Below are 22,164 nucleotides of genomic sequence, written 5' to 3'. Positions count from 1 at the left end.
CAAATACATACAAAAACAAAAATCCATACAAAAACAAAATACAAACTAAGTACAGTTCATCTGTTTTTCTAAGATCTTGAGATCAAAGTACACAGTACAGTATATGACAGTAATTCCCTACAGAACAGACATTTTTTTATTGTAAACAAATCTTTTGTTAAAATCATGCCCTTCTTTCTATAGTTAAGTTACATAGAGCCTGTTCAATCTGTTGCCCTATCCAATTTGGTAGGGTAACCTGGCAATCTGAGCACGCTGCAGTTACTTTATTAATCACACTGGATGGATCAAGAAACAACTTTCCAATATATGAGTTTGCACAGCAGGGATATACAATTCATGGCACAGCCTTCTGTGCTCAGCTTTGCCACAGCTGACCTGATCTATCCCTGCAGCACAGCAACTCACAGGAGAAGGTTCAGCTTCACAAGAAATGGAGACCTGCATCTCCCCTCTGTCTCTACGTGCCCTCCGGGCTAGGCAGCTGCGAAGCATATTGCCATGGGCTACCTCCTACATGCTGTGCTCTCAGGTCTGTATGCTCAAAACAGAACTTCCTCATAGCAGGGGAGAAAAAACACATCTACGCTACAGAGTGGATGCATGGTACAGAGACAGAGCTCTGCCCGTCCCCTGCTAGCTCCAGATCTTGAAGCACCACACACATATTCACACAGCAGTACACCTGAACTAACTGGGACCTGGCGAAATGAGCTTGGCTGCGATACTAAATTAACATGGTGATATGGCTTTCTGTATTTGTATTTCTCCCCTTAAAGCGCTAAGAGAGTATCAGTATGCTGTACGCTGTGAATATAATAGCTCAGATTAGCATTATATCAGATAAGAAAAGAAGGATATTTGCATCACCGCCTGCTGTACAATGCAGACATGCCTCCTGCAGCTTTAGGTTAAGCAGGTTTAGCCTGAGAGTTTGGTTAGGGATGGTGAGGGGGCAATCTGACCAATGTCAGATTGTAAAGTGCAGCCAGGTTTCTGGAAGTAAAAAAAAAAAAAGTTTTTATTATCAACAGACCTTTAAAATGCTTTTGGTTGTCTAGTTTTCTGCAATAAGGGAGTTTCAAAATCTTTTTTGTAAGAGCAGCTCTAATAGCATGACTCCTTTCAGCATGCTTTTGTGATTTGACAAGGGAATGCCTTTGGGCTTCAAAAGTACCCTTTCCCTCATCAAATTCTGCTCAGCTTTTCCTGAGATATTATGCGCTAAAATTGCCATTTCCATTCTCTCTTTTGTGTGCCCCAAGAAAATACTGGCCTCCTGCCAGAACAGTAATTAGCACGACTATCCTGAGGCGCACTGGAGATGCCACAAAGGCAGTAGCAAAAGGACTATGTGGGGAGCACATGGGAGCTGCAGCACGGTGTGAAGCAGAAGTGAGAGGGGCCCGCACAGCCCTCCAAAGACCGGCTTACCCAGCATTTGGCCCCTCCTCCACTAAAGGAGAGGTACATCACTGGGCAGCTGCTCTCCCCGAATACTAAAACGGTAACAGACTAAAAGGCAGGACAGTTTCCTAAGCCACCTTCAGCTTCCAGTGATCGTGTCTTGCCTGAAAATACCAGATGGGGCACAATGTCCTGCGTTTCCGGCAGATGAGGCAGAAGACAAAAAAGCCCTGTCAATCAGAACCCTGCTGACCATCCACATTAAGAAGCATAAAGACTGCATCTGGTCTCGGCTTAGCCTAACTTGAGTGTCAGCAGTCTCTGCAGCAATGCAAAAGGCTCCGGTGAAGGCTGATGATGAAGCACACCGAGAGATTCAGTGGCACTCAAAGAAAACCAGTCTTCCTTTTAAAGTATTTGCACCAAAAAAGGTACTCGCGTACTACATCAAAAAGCACCATGTGGTTTGTCAACCAAAGCACTCAGAGGTTAGGAAACACTACTGACAACCTGCAACATTAGTTCAACCCTTCTGTTCATTCGGCTGTAGTTTTATATTACAAGATTTTTAATTCATTATTAAATGTTATATTTTAATTAATTATTACGAGATACTTTTTGTTTTTTTCTTAGGAGTCCTGTCTTGCTCAGAGCACAAGATAGATACAGCTTACTCTGTTCTGGCAACTCGTAATCTTCCAGAGCCTGATTTTGCAAATTAAATACTGTCCATTTACCATGGACAGTTTGGGGGAACCTGGAATGCCAATAAAGCAAAATTTGTGTAGTATCACCAAATTACTACTCTAGAGACAGCATCATCCGATTTGTGCTTTATCCTACCGTTCATGGTCTTCCCAGTGCCATCCAGTTCTGTCAACCTGTTTGCTGCATCCAGCTATTCTCTCTCATGTGCTACAAGTTTGTTAGCTGTTCAGGAAGTGACCATTTTAATGTTAAGCATTCATATACTACATAGCACAGTGAAACCTTGTTCACTGATTAAAACCCTACTGGTACTACTAAAATAATTATGATACCACCCACTTAAGAGGTAGCACACCAACGCAGCACTTAAAAGACCACCTGGAAGTGCTGAGGCATGCAAAAGTAATGGGAAAAATAACTAAACAAGTTCTTTCAAACGCTTAATAAAAAAATGGTTCTTTTCTGACTGCGTTGTGTTCTTTAAAATACATAGTTTTGTCTACCGTGCTTTATTCATCATTCAGTTAAATATATAGTGTGACAAAAAAACCGACCGAGCAAAGAATAAAATATTCCCCACCATGAGCAATGTATTAATAGGTATCCAAACCTCCAAACACGTTTCTCCGTCTCAGACTAACTCGGGAGCATGGTTTTAAAACTAATTAGCAAGGTAACCTTTTTCCCCTTCCCTTAGGAAATCTACTGTGGCCCATCCAAAACACTCCAATCCAAAAGTAAAATCTAGGCTTCTTGCCAGCCATTACAGGACTAATTCCCACAACAGCCCAGAGAGTTTTAGCCACATTCAGTGTGCAATATACGTTTACAGCTAAAGCACAAGGTGTTGTTTGTTGTATGGACGCTTTCCCTTTATGCTGGCCATTCTTAAGAGCTTAGAAGATTTCACTAAAAATAGCAAGCTAGCAACAACTGTCATAAAACACGTAAAACCAAACACAGTAGCACAGGTTTACTCGTTCATGAACTTTCCAGATGAAACAGCATCAACTTTTAATTGCCCATACACAGACAAACAACAGGAACGGGCGTTTTCACGGTATTTTGCCACAGCCCAGCCCAGGTGCAAAGCCTGCAGCACAAACTCGGTCGGTCACTGTGGCAGCACCCGCATGGCAGGGCAGGTGCACGCCGTAACGCGGCCCAGCGCCGCGATCTCCGGTTGTACCTCCTGGCTGCTTCCCAGCTGCGTGTCAGGACAGAGCCCATGTGTGCACCGCTCTCCCACACACCTGGGATCTCCCTGCAAAGAAAACCCGCAGGCGGGGGGGGGGATGGACGGACACACAGCTCTCCCCTCAGGGGACCAGAACACAAGCAGGCAGCAGAGACGCCTGCCCACCAGCGCAGAAGCCGGGCAACACACCGGCCGGTCGACCTCCGGGCAGAGGGAGGCTGAGGCTCCGTGTCTGCGCTGGAGCAAACTGTATCCCCACGACATGGCCGGTGCCGGTGCAAGAGCAGGCGAAGGAGGGAAGCGGTGTGAACACCTTCCTAATCCATGGGAAAATCAAGTAGCACAGTGCCTTCCTGACCTCGGGCTGGCCAGAGGACAAAGATGAAGGCTAACATTAAATATACACCACCAGAGTGTCATGTGAGAGAAAAAGGCAAAAAGGCTGAATTTGTATTTGGAGAGGCCAAGTTAATGGAGTTATAGTCTACAGCTCATGCACACTACCATAATACAAAATGCACCGGTATCGTACAATCAAATCATCCAGTCTGTTAGCAGGATCCGTCCTAAAATGTGCCCTTATGTGTTAAGCCTTTCACAGAAGAGATGTAATCTTCTCTTATTTTCATAATGCCATATACACCATTAAATACGTAGTGTGTACGCCTCTGGAAATGTTCCCAGTAATAGGCATTTCTGCTTTATTTGCTGCTACAGGAAAAAGGGAAACACTTCTGAGAGCAAAAAATACCTACCTGCTCTTCATTCACACCTCAATTTCCTCAAGAAATCAAAAATACTGTTTTTAACAGTCTACCTTTAGTTCACAGCTGAATCTGACTTTCATCTCCATGGAATGAAGCTTGGTTAGAAGCTTACCAAGGAACTGAATTCATAAATGTCTAGTCTATGGCACAGAAATAAAGACTACACTGAATAGGGCAGTCTGTAGCTCTTAGCAGCAATTAGTAATCTTCTAATACTGTTCTGACTTCAGCCTCTACACATTCAACTTCTGCTAAACAGAAGAAATTGGCAAATATTTAGCCCATTCAATAACTTATTATTTTTTTTAGATGAAACATGACATCTCTTAAGGTCAGGGTCTTGTGCAGTACTCTCAGCACAGAACAGTGACTTTAAAAGCATAACTGCCTGACTTAATTTAACCACAGGCCAAGCATTATTCCCTTTATAAAATTACGGTAATACAAAGATCACCTTATGAATACAGCACTGGTCCCACCTGCTGAGCATCCCCTGGTCCTTACCTCTGACTGCACAGGCCATTTTGGGGGGGGGCACTCCAGACAATGCTGCCCCAAGCCACCGCCTGCTTTGGCTGAAACATCTCATCCTGGTTTCGACTTTCTTGCCTATTTAGGACTGTAACCTCCTGGTAGAAAAATGTCTCAGACATCTGGTGAGTCCCTGTCAAGAAGGCTCAAGAGAGCATGGGCTCCAGGACACAGAGGTGGTTCAGGCAGAGTGAAAATGTCATTGCCAGCACCCTGACTCCTGGGGCTCTACCAGTGAACAGGCAGCCACCACACCAACCATACCATACACTCTGAAACAGGCGTTCAGCACATGGTTCAAGTGAAGCAGCCTACGACACAGTCAGGGGCACTGCTTGCCAAACACCGCAGGGCCACGCAAAGCTGGACAGCATAGTACACCAAGCACGGGCTTCGGGGCACAGTATTAAAAGGGAAAAAATATTAACCCTACTTCCATATCATAATTTTGTACTATTTATACTTTCTTCATTTGGTTTTTAACATTTAGCATTTGATTCTGTTCCTAGCTAAGATGTTAATGGCTGTTCCAAGACTTTAATGCAAACAAACACAAAGAAATTACTACTGGAAACCTAAGCCAGGAAATAGTGAAAGTATGACAACCTAATGCTCTACAGGCAAACAGCACAAACAGGGTAAATTTTACATGTGGAGAATCCCATCTGCCATGTCTTTTACTCACCGTTTGATGACTTCGGTCACAGTAGCGCAGTCCAAAGTAATCTATCTCCACTAGGTTTAAGTGACGAAATACGTAGCCCAGGACAACCGACCCTTTCGTTGACTTCTGTGGGAAAGAATTTACAGAGCCTTTTCACAAAGATGCTCTGCCTTTGTCAGCTATGTGCAGTGGCATTCATGCATTCAGTTAGCTTTGTCTAAAAAAAAAAAAAAAAAGAGGCAGTTCCCGGTGCCTTTAACAAAAATTTCCACTGTACAGAAGAACATATTTTGTCCTCATACATGTTTAATCAATCATTCTGTAAATACTATTAGGTAGTAGGCAGGTCAATGGTTACAAAACACAAAACAAAAAACCCAACACTCAAGTGTACTTGCATAACCACGATACGGGGAACCTAGCGTTCTTCTAGAAAATTTCTGTCCTCTGATCAAAATTCTAATTCCCATGACATATTTTAATTCTAAAATCATACTCTTCCTTCCAGTACGGGCCTGTCACCCAAACTCTGGCAACAAAGATCAGGAGGCAAAGCTTAGCCCTTAAGATTTAAATTATACATCATTAGCTGCTCTGTTACTACTCTTTGTAAAGAAGGTTAGGTTTTATTTGTTTTCTTTTAAAATATTTTTGATAGTAGAAGTGGGAGCAATCCAACACCCTGAACTGAAATAATCCTGTTGTTTTCTTGAATAGTATTTCATTAAGGGTCTATGCCAGTATTTGCAAACAGTGCTGGGGACAATACTGCAAACAACGTTGTACTGTTGAGAATGCATTATAAAAAGCTCACTTCCACCTGAATGCCTCGTATTCGTCAGTTCGCCTGGCAGCCAGCAACAGACTAGGAAGACTGAGAATAATTACACAGAACAATCCCCCCTCAGAATCGATTAGAGCCTTTGACTATTACAGTCCTAAATTCCACAAGAAAATATGGACATAAATCATAACTAGGTTTTAGTTAACTGCTTTATATTGTATAAACTGCTGGATTGTAGTAAATCACCGGAAAGAAAAGAAATAGGAAGAGGAAGCTGTGGGATATTGTTCGTGCTACTTCACTTTTTAGCCTATGAACAAATAATTTCAAAATTAAAATGGCAAATAATATTGATTAGAAAATCATTTAATTTAGCTTTGCTGGTGAAGTATCAATCACACAATGACAGTGAAGACGCCTCCATTTCTTTTTCAGCAGGTGTATTTGGTCAGGATTTGTACCTAGTCACACAGGCAGGGCCAATACAACAATTTCAGACAGCCGCTCATGCTCTAAGCAAGCCATGACAAGGTGAACATCTCTGGTAGGCTGGGAATTGTGTACCCCTGCTATTCCCTAGATTTACTGTATATTTACTTAAACCAGGAGATGTTCTTGAAAGGTTCTCTGTGTGTACCAGTCTAAAGCCATCAGACAGGTTGTTTACACTAAGCAACTGTAATTACATATCACCTCAGCATGTACAGTGAGACTAATGATCGGCCACAACAGAAACCAATTTGGGGGGAAAACATGATTAAGGTAAGCAGAAATTCACTAAATCTCATTTTAGCATTTTGGATAAAGCAGAGCAACACAGTGATTTTACCACCAGATTCCTCAACGAGAAACTGAACTTGGGTTGTAAGAACGATGCGAGACAAGAATCAGCCCCTCTTAGCTACAGAGTGACTGTCAGGAGCACTACAGCAAAGAGACAGAAACAAAAAAAAACTTAAGAAAAAATTTTAAAAATACAGGTTAAATTATTAGACAGCAGGCATTCAAGACTGAAGCAGCAATTGTCCTGCCTCATTTTACCTTTAAATCAGTTGTTATTCAAAGAAGCAGGAGAGATGACCCACTAAAAAGCACGTAGTTATCTCATCATTCATACATCATTCTCATCATTCATACGTCATATAAGGCAAACTACCTTCACCATTACAGCTGTTTCCATTATCATTTAAACAGTACAACAATGTCTTGGAAACTAAGGACTGGACAGGCATCTATAGAAACAGACCCAGGAAAAGCTCAAAATAAACAAGCAGCCCTGACTCCAAGCAACCTGCATGGTTAAATGATGGTGACGCTTCCAACTGGGTACTAAACCTTAAAAGAATATTACAGACAAGAAGGAGCTCCACCATCAGCTGCTCAGAGCCCCAGAGTTTTGACACAGTTAACCAAAGTGTGGTTAGTAAACGCTTGCAGAAGGCATAAAGAGGGCTGCCAGCACCATGGCTCATAGGGGACACGGAGTGGTGCCCACTGAAGGCATGCTGAGCTTCTGTGAGTGTGAAGCTCGAATCTGCTGTTAACGAGCTTTTGACTCTTTGTCTGACCAGTAACGCTCTTTGTAGCATCAGTTTTATTAGCAGAACTAAGAAATAGTAAGCCAGCAGCAGAGACAAAGCTGTGAATTTTCCATTCAGGCATCTACAATAATAATACACGCTCCGGGGAGTAATCAAACATACTAACATACCAAAGAAGCTTACGTCTCGCAGGAGTTTTACTTACATAACCCTGCACCAGTTTAGGATTCAGCTAGCCTTCTTGGCTGGAAGCCTTTTTCTTCAGTCAGGTGAGGACTGCAATGGGGTCTACATAAAGAGGCTTTGGGACATCCTTCCTCCTGTGCAGGCTAAAGCTAGCATGTTATCCCCAAGAAACACGCACGTCTCCCACCTGGTTTGGCTGACATTAAAGACTCCCTTCCCTCCTTTCAGAGATAAATGGTAACAATGTGTAAAAAGCTTTTTAACTGCTTTTTACTTACACTGCTAGGCTGAGAGAAAACATAAATGCTTGTTAACTTATTCTCTCGACACAGCTCAGTTAACGTTTCCATCGTTGCAGGTCCTGCCGAAACAGGTGCTCCAGCTGTGGGGAAATGCTGAGCAAAACCATCCAAATTAAAATGGCTGGGGGTTCTCCACCTCTACAGCAGCAAGGTGCTCAACACTTTGGTTATTCTCAGCCAAAACAGACTGTGTGCGGTGGTCTCCGCAGCCCTCCTCACCAGTCCCTGTCACATCCCTCAGCAATGCCTGCATGTACACAAGGCAGTGCTTCACAAGGGAACTGCCAGGATGACAGCCAGCAGGTATCCCCACACCACTCTAACCTCACCTTCCTTAATCTCGTATTTTCCCAGCACCGAGGAGCACTCTCCAGGTAAAACACTGACCCTTGCTGAAACCACTGCAACCTCATTTTCAATTAAAGTTCTCATTTTAAGCCACGTGATTTCAGGGTTTCATGCAAGTAAATTGCCTCTTCATGTGGAGTTAAGCAAGCACTTTTGTTGATGAATCGCTAAGTGACTTCTTCTCAGTCCTGAAATACATGTTTACCGCATTTGAAGAAAGTTGTGCAAACTAAGAAAAGCCATCTTATTTCCCCTGATAAAATTACAGCAAAACTCAGCAAAACTGCAAACTAAAACTATCAAAGACAGTAACAGGATTACATTCCCATGATATGGCACTGCAAAAATTACATAATCTGTCTTGCACTAAAGCTCAGACTTGCTAGAGGCTTGCATTCTTAGGGGTAAACCCAAATATATTTGAAAATATCATCAGCAGTGCTTTCAAGAGAGAACAAAGAATTGTTCGAATGAGTCATAACATCTTCCTTTACATGTTAGCACTGTGGCTTCATAAACCAGAAAGGCAGGTTTCTACTGGCTAAAGAAAATGACAGCCAGAACATTCAGGAGAGATCTGATTTAATTGTATTTTTTTAATCAAAAAGAAATCGTCCTTTTAAAAATTGTACTATATTTTAACATATTCACACTACTGTATATTTAGTCACCAGGAATTCTTATCTTCCACACTGCTCATTGCTTTGTAGCTCCAGTGAGGTTTTTCTAGTTGGATTTTTTTTTTTTTATTTTCTCTTTTGTATTGTACACAGCAGTGCAGGCCAAATCAGATCCGTGATCGATGTTAACTGAATTTAAAGACAAAGCAAGACGTGCAGCCATGTCTGCCTCAGTAGGGTGCTAGTCCCTCTCTTGAAAGAAAAGTGGTGTAGGTAGTGAAGCCTCTTTTTAATAAAAACAAAATGAAAAACACATCGCCTCTTTTAGTTCAAGCACCCATCATGAAACCTTTCTCCTGAAAGTAATTCAGTCCACAGACTCTACCTCTTAAAACTTCATAAATGCTAAGGAAGATGCAGATGAATTAATGAACCTTTGCTGAAAAAAAAGGCTTAAAATTTTGGTTGAACATAACTGTTGCCTTCTGAGATGCCTCCCGCCACCACAACCGCTGTTAAGAGTCTATTGGAAAGACACACCTGATGCTGAATTAGTTATTCTGCTTATATACTGGCAGGAGATAACAATACAGAACAAGAGCAGAAGGTTTCTAATGCTGAACAAGGGAGTTAATATATTAGAGTATGGAAGAACAAGGAGGACGCTATGGGGCACAACACACAATCACGCTGAGACATTCAGAAACACCTGTGTAATGTCCCCACACTTCCCTGACAAGCACTGGGCTGCGCGGGTTACGCTGCTAACAAGCCCTCCAAGTGGGAAGCGGATTTGATCTGCTACCTATGTGCTAGAGAGCAGCTACTGCCCATGCGGTAGACAAGGCGCTCTGTACGTGCTGGCGGTGGAGCGTGGGCACCAGCACGTTCCCCGCCGATGCGCAGGGAAAGGCAGAGAGGAAGCCCAGCTCTTGACGTGTGTGTCAGCACCGCCTCAGATGCATCAACCAGCCAGACAGCATCGGTATACTGAGGCAGACGTACTCCAGACAGCAAGCTCTACGCAGCATTTTCAGAGACCAAATGGCAGTATTTTGCCCTAAGTAAAGGTTACTAAGAAGAGATGAAACTTACGCACAAAGCAGCACACAGTCATGCAACTGAGGGTGAGCAGAGCCACCAGTTAATCCCGTTCCTGGTAGATATGTAACAGAAATGGGTGTCTCCAAACAGCACTTTCTCACTGTTCTTTGTTCATTTTTCCCCCTTACCTCAAGCTCAGAAAAGGCTAGACACCACTGCAGTTTTCCATCACCTTCCGTCTATAAAAGTGGCAAGGCACAAGGCTCTAAAATCAAAGTTCTTGGTGGTCTCTGACAACACAGAGTAAGCACCCCTTTTCCCCAAGGCAGTCAACCAGCCAGGCCTCAATTTGCACACTGCATATTCAAGCAGAGAAAAATCTTTAAATTAACAATGCTAATTATTTACAAATATTCACCTAGATAAAACATCTTGACCTTAATTTCTAGAATGCATGTCCAGAGAAGAATTTACGTTAGCATTATATGTGCAGACACTCCCCAACAAAATCACATAACAGAAGTAAATACTTCTCAGAAACTAAGGATTTAACACATGCAAAAGTAATACCACAGTCTGCCTTAAGTATGCATCATACAAACATACTACCCAAACTCTGCTAATCCATCCCACCCTCTCTCCTTGTCTTTCACTGACAACAGACATCCCAACCTGTTTGCAGAAGTTTTTTTCTGAGAACTCCTCACAAATTTACGGACACATGCACAAACCTCCCCATCCCTGTTCCCAAGACTCAACACAGCACCTGATCTGTCTGCTGGATGTAACCTACAGCACTGACTTTTAAGTGCTGTATGTGAAGATGCCTATAGACTCATTTTGTTTTTACCAATGATCAATATAATGCATTCCAGTTAGAAAATGCTATTGTAGAAAAACGGCCTAAGGTACAACTTATTTGTCTGTTTTTTCAATTAGTGTATCTGCCCCGAATTTATAAATACCTTTAAAAATCCACTTAGGGGCCAACTCCTTAAGAGAGGGAAGATTCCTGGGGAGCTGGGTTTCCAGCTAGTTAAACCTCTCCCCTTGTAACTACTGGCTAGAGTGCACTTTGACGCTCTGTCACAGATAGGTGTAAACTGATCTACTTGACTCTGAGAAAAGATACATAGAAGAAAAAAGTGAAAAATAAATATAGAACAAAATGTTTGGCTTGTGGGAAACTACTTCAACTCAATTGGCTCCGTTTTTGGGGGGTAGATATAAGCAACTATATTTACTTGGTACAGTAGTATGATTTGCACGTGCACACATACTACAAGAAATGCTCCAAGCAGGAATCAAAGTCCAGTGAAGACGACAAAGGGCAATTAGAGCAAGCAAATAAGTAATGGAAAGACAACTAAATTGGGGAAATGTAATTAAATACGTACTAATGCTTTAAAATTGATCTTGCATAAGCCATGAATGATGTTTCGTAAAATGACAGCAGCTAGTTCTGCATAGAGGGATTCTGGCCATATTGATTTTAATTTAAAATCTGTTCACTAATCTATCCCCTAATATTAACAATATTCAGTTCATTGAAGTCTACATTTACTGTATGACAGATGAGTTAAGGTATCAACAATAATGCATTTCAACTTTTCACAGAAAAGAGCCCTTCTGAAGAACTGAATACCAATGATCATTTCATTGTTCCCATGCACTGTGAATAATTCCTACATCAAAGAAAGACACCATTACAATAATAGTGAAATTTAAAAATACAGCATACAACCACTCATTTGGAATGGTTAAGATAATGGTTACTATTATTTTTCTGCTTTACGGAAAATACTTTTCACACATAGCTGTGTCACCTAGTCTATCTTCTTGGCAGGCAGGGGCTCTGCGCGTCCCGATTAGGGATGCTCCGGAAACAGACCGCAAGCACCTGGCGAGGCAGAAGACAAGAACGTGCGCGTTGATAATGCACGCGCTTCCCGGGCACGCTCGCAGATTTATTTTAAGTAATTCGCCCCGACTATGGAAGATGCGTCCCTCTGGACCCACCCAAGGCTGCGGAGCGGCGAGGCGGGAGGAGGCCCTTTTCCCTCAGAAGCTGGGGGCGGCTCCGCGGTCGAGCGGGGCTCTCACGGGTGGGTGCACGGCGGAAGGCGAGAGCCCGCGTCCCAGCCCCGGGCTGCCTGGCGGCAGCAGGCGGCGGGCGCCCGGCAGGCTGCCGAGGGGGGGGCCCAATGCACCAGCTGCTCTGCGGGACGCCCCGCTGCGGGCAGGCTGCCCGCCGAAGCCAGCTGCCCCGGGACCGGGGCGGGGGGAGCAGGGGCCGCGCTGCCCAGCCGGGAACAGCGCCCGTACGGGCAGCCCGCGGAGGCTGCTTCAGCCCAGCCTCACCTTCCTGCACCGCGCCACAGCCCCCCGCCGGCGAGTCCCACCAGCGGCAAAAGCAGCGGGGCTCTGCGGTTCTCCCCCGAGGACAGCGCGCAAAGCCGCTCTTGCCCCAGCCGCGGGGGACTCGGCAAAGCCTGCAAGCGCGGAGGCGGTGGGCTTCGGTCGTTTCTGCAGCGCGAAGCTCGGCGCATCCCGAGCCTCTTCCTTCCGACCTGCACCACCTCCAGCGGACACCTCTGGCTCACGCCCTGCCCGAGCTGCCTTCGGAAGAGCCTCAGCAGAGTTTTCACCTGGCAGAGAAAAGATGATGTATTTACTTTTGGCACATTCATTCCAGAGAAAGGAAGCATCCCATGTTTTCTAATTAATTTTCTTGACGTGGTTTCTGCAAAACTTCAATTCATTGAAGCCTTCCTTGAAACCTTTCTGATATAAATTTGTTGCAATTTTAAAAATCTACTTTTTATGTTGTCTACTTTTTCTTGTATTGAAATAAATGTGTTCTGAAGCATTTTCAATTTCCATTTTGTCACCTTTTCAGTTGTTTTGCCTTATTTCTTATTTCTTTTGCCCTGTTTCCTTCATTTCTTATGTTTCACTGGAGCAATATTTCTTAGACTGGTTCTGTCAGCATATGTCCAAAATACAAATTGCAGAATAAATACAAAGGTACAATATTTTCGTTTTAATCATCTAGTTCTGGTATGTTTAGTGATATTCCACCTCTTTGATAGACTTTGTGATTTCTACCTGTGTGCAAAAGGAAGGTACTTTAAGTACCAAAGCCTCACTTCTAACCTTCCTAACTTTTCCTACAGTCGTTGGTCTAAACACTTCTTTTAAATCAGGTGTCCTACGCGTTTTTATGGAGCACATTAAGCTCATTATGCACAGCGGTTTTAGAGCACAAGAACTTACAATTTAAGTATGTCATATGTTTTGATGAACTGCTCTAAGTGCAAGACCATCAAGGGGGAATGTCAGTAATAAGCTAAATACTTAAAGGCTTTCAGAAAGAGAAAATGTTAAAAATTAAAGAGGAGACACTCATTCTGTCACAGTGTTTCAGGATTTTACTACTACTTCAGCTGTTAAGCAGAGCAGTAATACAGTAATATGGTTACGCTGTTGTTGTAAGAAGTTGGCTCAAACTATTAGTAGAATGGTGGTGGGGGGTTATGTTGGATTGTTTGGGGATCTTTTAGGAGCAAGAAGAATGGGAAAGAGAAAACATCAGTATACACGTTGTTAACCCTTTATTTCACCATTTCTTTCATTCAGAATGAATGAATAGCTCTACTGTCAGAGCTGAGCCTACCTGCAAAAGCTTGTTTGTACAGAGCACCACAAGTCTCTCTGACCAAAGAGCAAACCAACTTCTCATGCTCCCTCTCCCCAGGCAAAGCCCAGATTTGGTGTCCTGCTTAGCACTTGCTCTTGGCCCTGGTGACACTGTTAACCTCTTGACCATATTTTCCTTCAATATGACTTGTAAGTGTAAATAGCCTCTTCTTTTGTTTCTTAGGATACTTAATTTCTGCTATTTCCTGACTTTTACCTGTGTTACCCCACATATTTTTTTGTTTTCCCTCTAGCCTCCACTTTCTTTCTCTAAGTCTTTTCAAAGCTCTGGTCACGGAGTCAGTAAGTTACGACAGTAATTCTCAAATAAATTCTCAGTTTGTTCCTTAACCTTTTTTGCACTCCCCGTGTTCAAGAGTAAGGGCTACGATGGAATAACACAGAGGTTTAAATCTGTGTCTTCAAGTCAATTCACATCTTAGAGCCGTCTATCAAGCTCAGTTCAAAAAGCATTTTTAAAAAATTTCTCATATTTTCCTTCTTCAAAAGCAAAGGTGTTCGTATCAGACTTCATTTTGTTTTTCATTTAATTCAGTTAACTGAACTGTCTCATTATCATTCAGTCAAGAGGCATTACAAGAAGTTCAAGAGAAAAAGTTACCAGAAAAACAGTGGAATCCTTCCCAGATGCAAGATTAATGGAAGAGCCAAAGAGAGAATTCATTTCTTGAAAGGACAGAGGCTCCCTTTCTTTCTGTCTCTGACATGGGTGACATAGGGAAAGAAGAGAGGGGGAAATAGAAGGAAAAAAGAGCAGCCCTCTCCATTGAACAAGACTTTCAGAGCACACACGTTTGGCTCCTTTGCATCTTTCCGGCCGCAAGAGGCACACCCCGACGATGCAGAGCTGACCTTTCAGTAGAGTGAGCCCTGCTGAGGCTCTTCCGAAGGCAGCTCGGGCAGGGCGTGAGCCAGAGGTGTCCGCTGGAGGTGGTGCAGGTCGGAAGGAAGAGGCTCGGGATGCGCCGAGCTTCGCGCTGCAGAAACGACCGAAGCCCACCGCCTCCGCGCTTGCAGGCTTTGCCGAGTCCCCCGCGGCTGGGGCAAGAGCGGCTTTGCGCGCTGTCCTCGGGGGAGAACCGCAGAGCCCCGCTGCTTTTGCCGCTGGTGGGACTCGCCGGCGGGGGGCTGTGGCGCGGTGCAGGAAGGTGAGGCTGGGCTGAAGCAGCCTCCGCGGGCTGCCCGTACGGGCGCTGTTCCCGGCTGGGCAGCGCGGCCCCTGCTCCCCCCGCCCCGGTCCCGGGGCAGCTGGCTTCGGCGGGCAGCCTGCCCGCAGCGGGGCGTCCCGCAGAGCAGCTGGTGCATTGGGCCCCCCCTCGGCAGCCTGCCGGGCGCCCGCCGCCTGCTGCCGCCAGGCAGCCCGGGGCTGGGACGCGGGCTCTCGCCTTCCGCCGTGCACCCACCCGTGAGAGCCCCGCTCGACCGCGGAGCCGCCCCCAGCTTCTGAGGGAAAAGGGCCTCCTCCCGCCTCGCCGCTCCGCAGCCTTGGGTGGGTCCAGAGGGACGCATCTTCCATAGTCGGGGCGAATTACTTAAAATAAATCTGCGAGCGTGCCCGGGAAGCGCGTGCATTATCAACGCGCACGTTCTTGTCTTCTGCCTCTCCAGGTGCTTGCGGTCTGTTTCCGGAGCATCCCTAATCGGGACGCGCAGAGCCCCTGCCTGCCAAGAAAACATCATGGTAGTTTCATTTGCTGCTCTCCTACAGACTAGTCAAGCTATTTCTTTCCACCTGTCAATTGCAGACTGGATATTTGGGTACTGAATTCAATGGAGTCTACACTGCAACCAGTCAACAACAACTTTTTATATATGAACTTGTCGTTCATGTATGAAGGTGCTTATTTTCAGTTTAAAATTCACCTGTGTTTGAACATATTTTCATTGAAACACGTACTGTCCTTTTACAGTCTGTGTAATGATGATTTGCCACATCCCTGAGAAGTTTTTCCAAAATGTTGTATCATTTTAATTATTTAAAAGTTTTATTTCCAGTTTGATGGAATTTAACTTCTCATTTTGACTGACACTAGATAATTATTTACTCCTGCAATGTTGACAGAAGGTAAAAGGATACATTTGTTATCCTAAAAAATGTGCATACTTTTTCTGTACGGCTTTGATAACTTAATTGACACGTCCCATAAAGCTGATTAGATTCTACTGGAAACTTAATTCTTAATAAAATGTCTCATAATAACCACCTGGAATCAAGATTGAAAATTTTTTAACTGCCTTTTTTTTTTTTCTTAAGTCGACATTCCTTACGAGAGCAATGGATGATATGCTGCAAGTATTTTTGTTCTAAAAGTAGTTTTCTATATACGCTCATTAGCAAACCCCACACACAAAAAAACCGTCAACATGTTTGCACCAGGACAGGAATAAGTTATCCATTAGCAGGCTGTAATGGCTGCTAATGGGGAACTCTATACACCTCCATTCTCTCCTGCCCCTTCTAGAGTTTCTGGCTGTCCTGAAGAGCTGCTATCCAGTGCCACACACTGCACGGGATCGTATTACCATTTTACTGGTACTGGGCTGCATTCAACTTTAACAGCCTTGACTGAAAAAAACAAAAGAGTCCCTCCATGGGAAAGGAAGGACTCCACAGACCCGCGGCAGCAGAGTAGGATGAAAAGGACGTATCTGTCACAGCTCCTAGCTCCTCTCCACCCTCACCCTCTGACTAGTGCTGCCTGGCCCCTCACCCCCACCCTCACAGCAAGGGTCCCTCTTTCAGCTGTCAATCAATTCCTGAATCATGGCAGATTTCAGCCCTGCATATTCAGATAAACCAGAATCCAAGCCAGGATTTTTTTAAGGAATGATACCCCTGCGCATGAACAAACACACAAGGCAGGGGCTAACCTCAAATACCGAAATACAAAATAAAAATTCAAAGCATTAAAGCAACCTGCAAACTACTAATTTAGCCTCTTGCATATATGTACTGTGTCAGTGTTACCATCAATTGTTTCCCCCACCCCAATACACACAGGACTATCGTCTTCTCCTTGGCATCGTTCCTCATCCCTGGCTGCCAGTCCTGAGCTCCATAATTAGATCTACCTACCATGTCAGGGGTTTTTTTTTTCCCCGTTTTCCCTAACCACTTCCCAGTTCCTTGTCCTTTCCTATCACCAGTCTCCTTCCAGATCGCACCCTCCATGTTCACACTCCCTTGTCACATACACTGCCACTGCCCTCAGCCTGTCATCCCCACTGGTTCCTGTATATTCCCCGAACTCCCTGCGCACTGAATCACAGGACCTTCCTCCCCCCTCTACTTTGACCCTTCTCCAATCTACTTCTTCACCCCCTCCCACCAGTTTGGCCCTTGTCCTCACATTACTCAAGCCAGGAAATTTCTCCACGGTGTTGTGTTGTGGGACAGGTAACGCAGAAACACATCTGACAAATCCAGATGCAAGAAAAATGTTTTCAGCTCTGGTGTCCAAACTCAAGCACCAGAAACACCAATTACAGAGATGATGCAGTGGCCACCGGGACCTGATAGGGACGGTAAGAGACAGCATCCTTACAGGATTTAACTGATACAAAGTTTGAGGAAATCTCTCCCTAGAGTGATATTTCAGCATCACAAATGGGCTTATTGTGGGCATATCTTTAGAAGAGCAGAGAACAACACATCTCTGGCATGGTGACCACATTGATAACATTCATCAAGGCTTTGCTTCAATAGTTTCTCAGACAAAAGTTGTCTGGCTTTCTTCTTCTTTGACAGCCAATTTTTTTCCTTGTTTCACTCTGGGAAATAACTAAGCTGTTTTGAATGAAACTTTGTGAAATAACATAACTCATCACAGAGTTCAAAACTTCGTGACTGGCAAACCTACAAACAGCCCAAGGAACTTCAGTAGTGGTAACAACCCTCTCCCTAGCACCTTCCATTCAGGAAGATCCCAGAAGCTTTTCAGACTGATTCTATAGCTATTTCCTCAGATATTTTAGTATTATTCTGAACTAGTTCTTGGGCATGGAGCTGTAGTGAAAACCCAGCCTTCTGCCTCTGAAAAAGTAATGCACAAAAATATTCTGTGTGGTTTTAAGGGAAACTTTTAGCCAGTTCTTTTTTTCTCTGTGACCTCCATTCCTTTCCCCTTCTAGTATTTAAAGGTTTCAAGTGGTAACTTGATGTTAATCCCAGTGATTCAGACAAGGACACTACTTTCTCACTGCTTAGTCTTCATTTGTTCCCTAAAATGATTAGTATATTTTGAAGTGCCTTTATATGCTATGGGAAAACTGCGCATACGTAAGAACACAATTTTGCGTGTTCACGTACAAGGAACAGTAGGTCACTGTTCAGTCAACTTTCAGTAGCTACTTGACCAACAATACTAAATCTGTGTTGAAAGTTTACAGCATATAACATTAGACACAACCTTCTGAAAAATCTTTTTATTGACGTGTAAAAATTTCAGATATACCACATTTTGATTACTCATAGAAAATAAGGTTTCATATGCACTATATATCTGTAAAGATCATCCAGAATGATTTTTCTAAAACTGTATACACAACCTGATTAACATGTAAACTTAACAATAAAAATAAAATTACCACAATCTCTATTTTTAATAAATGTTTAACATATTGAGGTTGTTGGGGAAAGGTGTCTTTAACTTAAGGATACAAACCAAAGAACCGCTATACCTTGGCTTTGAAATCTATTCCTACAGAAGGTTCTTGTTCTTTGATATGGAACCTACGAGAAAGTGAACATCTTATACATGGTATAAAATGATATATATGAGATTTTATATATATGTTATATATTGATATATATGGTGGCTGCCTACCTGTGCTAATGAAAGCACTCCACATACTGAAGAAAAAAAAATAAAACAAAAATCTTCCTAGTCAGCACTTCTGTAACACATCTCCATGAAGGAGAATATAAAGAGATTATATATATATGTGCAACATTGGATGAATTTCTTCACTCCCAGCTGATAGGCAGATTAGTGATAAGCATAGGATCAAGACCTATACACAAATACAGCACACAGAATTTTGCTGAACTAAACCCTTCTTTCTCTACCTTTAGTACAAAACTAATGAATATGTCTGTTCATTTACAAAAGTGTTCACAGAGATGTGAGCAGTTAACCCCTCAATGCTCATAGTCTAAACACTGTGGCTCTAATGAAAAATGCATCCTTGCAGCATCTTCAGTATCAGACTCAAGAGGTTAATTAATAAAACGCCTCAGGCATGCTATCCTTTGCTAATGAGGGTGTCTATCTGCTGTCTTCCATGAGTCTGCTCACACATCTCATGCAAGAAGGAAAACAGTTTCTAAAACAGCTTTCGGAATACAGACATGAAATCACAAACATATTTCACATTTTTTTTCTAATGTCGATTAATAGCAGAAGACAAAAAAAAGTCTGTTTAGAATCCACTGGTGATGTGAACCCATTCAGCTTTTTCACTCAGAAGGAATTTTGATAGAATGAAAACCTGATCCTGTTTAAATCAATATGAATTTTATTACTGGCTTTTTGAGATAGAGGATTTTAGATTAATGTTAGAAATAAGACTGCAAGCCTTCAGCCTAAACTCTGTGTAAGGCCAACAGTTGCTCAAAGTGGAGCTTAGTCATGAGCTTAGTCACCTTTCTTTGGACCCAAGCAGTAAACAGCTCCCAGCTCCCTCCCAATAATCGAACAGAGTAAAAACTGATGATTGTAATCAAAGCCAAATAAACTATGAAACTGAAGACTGATTGTAAAAACTTTTCTGTTTAAATCACAAGCTTTCAGCTAAGTCAGTAGTGTATTGTCAGGAGTCTCTATCAGAGTATCTCCAGTTCTGTTGCAGTTGTACCCTGCCACAGAGCACTAGATAAACCTCAAACGATCATGCTTTAAAGTGAATTAAAGTACTGGATATGCCCAGTGCACTTCTTTCACTGCAGGCAAATCATAACACGTTCTGCAGACCAGACCATTAAATTTCAAATAGAAAATCACTACTTTCATTTTTAGCTTGCTTGAAATGTACTTGGTTATACCCATTTTTTGAAGCCAAAGTGATTCATCTCTGATCTGTGTTCAATACAAGACTTTTGGCAGCATTACTTTTGTTTACATTAAATATAGCTTACTGTGTGATTTGGACATGATCCTATTCACACTGAAATCCAAAGGCAAAAAAATCCTTTTGTTTGAAGACAAGAGGCTCACATCCTTCAGTTTTGATTTGATTGGTTGAGGATAAAATAATACAGTTTACTTAGAGTAAAAATAGCAGCATATTCAGCAGGATTGAATAAAGTAAGAGCCCCTAGGTTCCCCCTTTCCACTTTAGTTAAGAGGCACCATTTCTCTAAGTCTTCAAGGCATGCCACTTCATGTGGACCTCAACCATGCCTATACTCATCACTTTGCAAGAGACTAGTAATGAGATATGCCCAGATAGTGCTTCTTGAAGTGCTATTACAAAGTCAGTGACACTCATATTCCAGAGCGAAATATTACTAAGAACCTTTCCTTGTAAAATATAGATTTTCAATTTTTGCATCATTTTTTTCTGGTGATATAAACTCTTACTTACAAAACTTCTCTGCTGACAATAACCACACCAGGACTGTTACATGAGACAACACCCAAAATCAGAGCTTTAGAATATATATATCTCTCAACGTACAGAGTTACAATGTACACCTAAAATTATTTTTAAATAATTGTATTTGTTTAAAAGTTGAAGAGGCTTTTTTATTATTTAAAGCAGCCCCAAAATACTGATGCTTTCCAGCCAGGGTGAGATCTGAAACTTCATCCCATGTAGCTAATAAAAGGAGGACAGGTAGTAAGACTGCAAGCAGACTGTCTTCCCACTGAAAGGTGCAGTTCTACATGAGTCAAAACCTCCCAGGTAGGTTTCAGTAAAATTTTTCCACCATAAAAGGCTAAACCAAACATTTTATTTCCGAACAGGTGTTAGCCCAGTATCCACCTACACCACAGTAAAGATTCATCCCAGCACTATTTCTCCCAGGCTCTGCTCCGAAGTCACCATGATGTACCACAATGCCTCAGGCACAAAAAAGGACCAAGGCATTCATTTATCTGCCCTGCAAACTCTATCTGATAATTTCATGCAATACAAATGCCAGCAAAACAAATGTCCTCAAGGACAGTCTCACTCAACTTGCCAGTTGTAACAAATCTAGCCGCTGCTCACCCAGACACCAAAGGTGCCACACATCCCCTTCCCTCTCCTGAAGAGATGGTGGACGCCAGCCTGCACAGCTGCTCCTACTCCACTGACCTGCTCTTGGGAGCATAACTCACCTGGTTTCACTGAAAAGAAACCAGGCTAGCACAGATCTCTCAGTCAAACTGTACAATTCTAACAGATTTTGAGCAACCACAGGCTGCTGATGCCTCTGTCAGAAACCTGCTGGGCTTTTTAGGCTATAGGTATCTAATCAGTACTAACATAAACAAGTGCCCCACACCATACTAGTTACATTGAGGTAGTGATCAGTTACCCCAGCCACAGAACAGGCGTCCAAGGCACTTGGTATATCCAGTTATGCAAAACGTCTGAGATTTTAACATCAAGTTGGCAAACTCCTAGACACAGGTATGCTGTTAAAAAACAAGACTTGTATCTAGCTTGGGTCTGGAAGGAATACCACACTACACCAGTGATGTACATGTCATTCATCCAGTTATTAAGAAGGAGTTCATGACCTAATGTCAGTGGCTTTGACACTTCTAAGGCCAAGCCTGGACCTGCTGCCATGCAATACCCCACAAAAGGCAGTGATTGCTCTCTTTCATGGATGAGTGGACAACACTATCTCAGTATCTTCACCACATTCTAACTTAAATTAAAAGAAACAGAAACAAAACCAAAAACTAACCCTCATTGATAGACGGATGATCAAAGATCATCCAGGTTAACTAACAAAATATGGAAAACACCAAGCTGGACACTGAAGGTTTGCCTTGTCCTAGGCACACTCAGACATTCTCCCAGAATGAAGAAGTTTTCACTCTTTTACATTCAAACTGTTCACATCTATGCGCTTTAGAGTTGTCTGAAGGCTTTTATAAACTCAGCTATTACCTGGCTGTCACTGCTTGCCATGAGAGCAAAACCTTCTCTTGGGAACACTATGAAGAAAGGCAGCACTGACACCATGCTTTGAAGACATTTTCAAAGCCTGAATAAGCTGCTGACAGTTCCTCAAGAAAGGGAATTGACGGATTTGGGGATGTCACATTTTGGCACAGAAGCAGCATAGTATGATAATCAAGTGCAGACAATGGCAAGCAAGTACAATAAGAGGAAACATCACCTC

General features: G+C 43.0%; 1 protein-coding gene across 4 annotated transcripts in view; it reads right to left on the bottom strand.

Annotated features, from left to right (window-relative positions):
* EPB41L4A (erythrocyte membrane protein band 4.1 like 4A) overlaps positions 1-22,164 on the bottom strand; it is a 140,048-nt gene that overhangs the window by 79,897 nt on the left and 37,987 nt on the right. For all 4 annotated transcript variants that reach the window (XM_030005358.2, XM_030005360.2, XM_030005359.2 and 1 more), the window contains exon 2: positions 5,297-5,401. In XM_030005358.2, coding sequence (XP_029861218.1) covers positions 5,297-5,401 — 105 coding nt within the window. The remainder of the gene's footprint in view (positions 1-5,296; positions 5,402-22,164) is intronic.

This window comes from Aquila chrysaetos, chromosome Z (genome assembly GCF_900496995.4).
Source record: "Aquila chrysaetos chrysaetos chromosome Z, bAquChr1.4, whole genome shotgun sequence".
Taxonomy (NCBI): Eukaryota; Metazoa; Chordata; class Aves; order Accipitriformes; family Accipitridae; genus Aquila; species Aquila chrysaetos.
This window is presented reverse-complemented; position numbering and strand designations above follow the sequence as displayed.